Source organism: Macrobrachium rosenbergii, chromosome 51 (genome assembly GCF_040412425.1).
Source record: "Macrobrachium rosenbergii isolate ZJJX-2024 chromosome 51, ASM4041242v1, whole genome shotgun sequence".
Taxonomy (NCBI): Eukaryota; Metazoa; Arthropoda; class Malacostraca; order Decapoda; family Palaemonidae; genus Macrobrachium; species Macrobrachium rosenbergii.
The window spans coordinates 30459123-30462703 of record NC_089791.1 but is presented as its reverse complement, the minus strand read 5'-3'; the positions used below and the strand labels follow the sequence as shown (position 1 = coordinate 30462703).

At 42.7% G+C, this 3581-nt stretch overlaps 1 protein-coding gene across 1 annotated transcript; it reads right to left on the bottom strand.

Annotated features, from left to right (window-relative positions):
- Positions 1–1566: 1566 nt before the first annotated feature.
- Positions 1567–2968, bottom strand: LOC136833253 (uncharacterized). Its single transcript, XM_067095148.1, has 2 exons — positions 2646–2968; positions 1567–2243 (listed from the first exon to the last, which is right to left on the bottom strand). Exons 1-2 carry the CDS (start codon positions 2824–2826, stop codon positions 1717–1719), a joined length of 708 nt encoding a protein of 235 aa, XP_066951249.1. The 5' UTR covers positions 2827–2968; the 3' UTR covers positions 1567–1716.
- Positions 2969–3581: the final 613 nt, after the last annotated feature.

Below are 3581 nucleotides of genomic sequence, written 5' to 3'. Positions count from 1 at the left end.
TATGGCGGGAGACTTGTTCATACTCAGTCTATGGTGGGAGACTTGGTCATACTCAGTCTATGGCGGAGACTTGGTCATACTCAGTCTATGGTGGGAGACTTGTTTATTCTCAGTCTATGGTGGGGCACTTGTTTATATTCAGTCATTGGTGGAAGACTTGTTCATACTCAGTCTATGGTGGGACACTTGTTTATGCGCAGTCAATGGTGGGAGACTTGTTCATACTCAGTCTATGGTGGGGCACTTGTTTATACTCAGTCAATGGTGGGAGACTTGTTCATACTCAGTCTATGGTGGGACACTTGTTTATACTCAGTCTATGGTGGGACACTTGTTCATACTCAGTCTACGGTGGGACACTTGTTTATACTCAGTCTATGGTGGGAGACTTGTTCATACTCAGTCTATGGTGGGACACTTGTTTATACTTCTATGGTGGGACACTTGTTCATACTCAGTCTACGGTGGGACACTTGTTTATACTCAGTCTATGGTGGAGGGGACAGGACAGGATAGGATAGGAATATAAGATTTAGGCCAAGCGCTGGGTCCTATGAGGTCATTCAGCTCTGAAACGAAAATTGAGAGTAAAGGAGGTTTGAAAGGTGTAACAGGAGGAAAACCTCGCAGTTGCACTATGAAATAATTGTTAAGAAGGGGTGGATAGCAGGAAGGAAGAAAGATAATATGAATGGAGGTACAGTAAAAGAAATGAAAGGGGTTGCAGCTACGGGCCGAAGGGACGCCGCAAAGAACCTTGAGTACTACCCCGCTACGGGGGCTTTTATGCTGGGCTCTACGATCGACCACAATGGATAAGAGAGAGAGAGTGTTGTGCCTTTATTTAGGGTATATTCAAGGAGGAAAAAGATATACCCATTTCTTCCGCTCAAAGACTAGCAGTTACCATCAGGTAGGCATCCACATAGCTGATGTATTTTTCTAGTATATTTCTTAATATGTGCTGTTATAAAAGTTTAATAGGATAATAACTGACACTCGGTAATTTAACCATCAAATATTTTATTTAACAAGAGTAGATTACATGCTTATCAGCATTACACCTTTTTTTGTGCTGTTATACAGTTGTTATTTATAATACAAATCTGAGTGATGAAAATGGAATACTGAGATTAAGGCTTACCCGCCCTCTTTGGCGTTCGGTGATGGCTGTCTGAAATGAGAACCTGGGTCCCGAGAAAGGTTAGGAGATTGTCCTGAATGGGAACCTGGCGTTGCAGAAATCACAGGAGAAGGTTGGCTGGAACAAGAACTGGACGCTGAAGGATACACAGGCGAAGTTTGTCTGCAATGATGTCCTGGTGTTGTTGAGGTGCAGAAGATGGTTGTCTGCAATGATACCCTGGTGTTGCTTGAGGTGCAGGAGAAGGTTGTCTATAATGATATCTTGATGTTGCTTGAGGTGCAGAAGAAGGTTGTCTGCAATGATATCCTGGTGTTGCTTGAGGTGCAGGAGAAGGTTGTCTATAATGATATCTTGATGTTGCTTGAGGTGCAGAAGAAGGTTGTCTGCAATGATATCCTGGTGTTGCTTGAGGTGCAGAAGAAGGTTGTCTGCAATGATACCCTGGTGTTGCTTGAGGTGCAGGAGAAGTTTGCTTGGAATGAAAGCTTGGGAACGGGTGATAATTGCCTGCATTGGAAAATGGATCCGCAAGAAGCAACCCAAGGTGGAATCGACGTAGGGCATAATAACTAAGAATGCTGGGGTTGTGATTTTGAATGAAGAGGTTGTGGGAGAGATCGGGGCTGGCGTATGTTCTGCAGCAAGTTCAGAACCCCAAGTTGAAACTGTATTGTCTCGTCTTCGCTGAATTTCTCTAATGACGGAACAATCCCCTTAAAAAAAGAAAGATGGCGATTTTCTGCAGCGTCCAAAGTTTTGATTAATCGTTCCATTAACATTTCCTCCGCGTCGTTAAGCTTCCGCTTATTGCTTCCTTTGGTAGAGCGTGGAGCAGCACTACCGCTTTCCTTAACGGTTTTTGGGGCATCAGACTCCTCTTCAACTACACTTCCGTTGTTGTCCGTCTCCTCGACAGAGAAGCTTTCTTCTATTTCTCTGGAATCGAGGTTTTTCTTTAAGAAACAGAGCTGTTCGTTATATATGTAATTCTTTGCAGCTTTGACACCGGACCCAGCCTTTCTTTGTTCAGAAGCTTTCCTTCGGGCTTTCAGCCAATTGTCCTTCACATTCCTCCATCTCTTGTAAACCAGCCTTCCTGGAAGACACGAATTATTGTAATGAGAGCCTTGCTGTATCGATGACTATATTAATATGAAGTTTTTGGTTTAATATACATACGTGGATATGTATACCTATTTGCATGATTTGCTTGAGAAAATATATATATATATATATATATATATATATATATTCTATATCTTTTGCAGATATTTAGCGAGTTGAGAGAATTACATTACGCCTGTAGCAAATGATATCCGAAATACATATGCCGATTTCTTGATGAGTGAACAGGGAGCCTAAACCTGGCAACAGTCTAAGATATAATGTGAATTTAATGACCAAAGAAACTTTAGCAAAATGAAAAGAGAAATGTATATATGATGTAACTTATTTCAACAAGTGGATGGACAAAAATCAAATGAAAATGTCAACTTACCATAGTCGTCTTTTTCCTTGTCACTCAGCTGATCAAAGCCATCATACAGTCCCCTGCAAACTTCCATCCATGCCGACATGGTCAAATTCCGACTTTTGTAGTCTTCGAGACTTTTATCCCATAACACTGGTTTCGTCTCCACTAAAGATATAAGGAGATCTATATCGATTTCATGTTCCATTATAACAACGCTTTACTGACGTTCAAGCGTGGACCTCTCTCTACTGGTGGAGAGGAGTAGTTCAGCACGCCGCTGAGCGCGAGTGGCACGCAGGACGTGAAGCCGAGCACTGAACAAGATGGTCCACTGGCCACCGCACCCATCTGCGTCGCCGCTTATAAGCCTGGTGGTACCGCCTTGGTGGTATACCACGCACATGTCCTGCGGCACACGCAAGAATATATGAGCGTCTCCATAAGATGTATAAACAGTGTATAAGTCGACTGCTATCTCCTTTACCGCAACGCATCTAAGTGCGTTGGCACGACGCACAGTGAGAAGGAGGCCTGAGCGTCTGGTTTGAGATTAGGTTTTGTCTCGTTAGAGGCTGATTGAGCGCTGATTAGAAGTAATGGTAGTTTTAATCAGCTGAATAATTCTAGCGTAGAGAGAGAGAGAGAGAGACATGGTCGGAAGATTCGCTTTTGAGACTCTCTCTCTCTCTCTCTCTCTCTCTCTCTACGAGAATCGGTATTCTGAATTTATCTCTGAGGTAAATTTTGAAGAAGAAGAAGAAGAGAGAGAGAGAGATTCTGTGGAAAGTATGTGCTTAAAATTAGTCTGATCCAGTTAATACTCGGTTGCCATTTTATAATTCCCCCAGAAATGACTAAAAAAGATAGAACTAGACGTATTAGGAAATTTAGACCCTCGAGGCGTCTACACAACCTAACGCTCCTTTAGACCGAGTCTATATGAAGTCTGGTCAAGCAGGA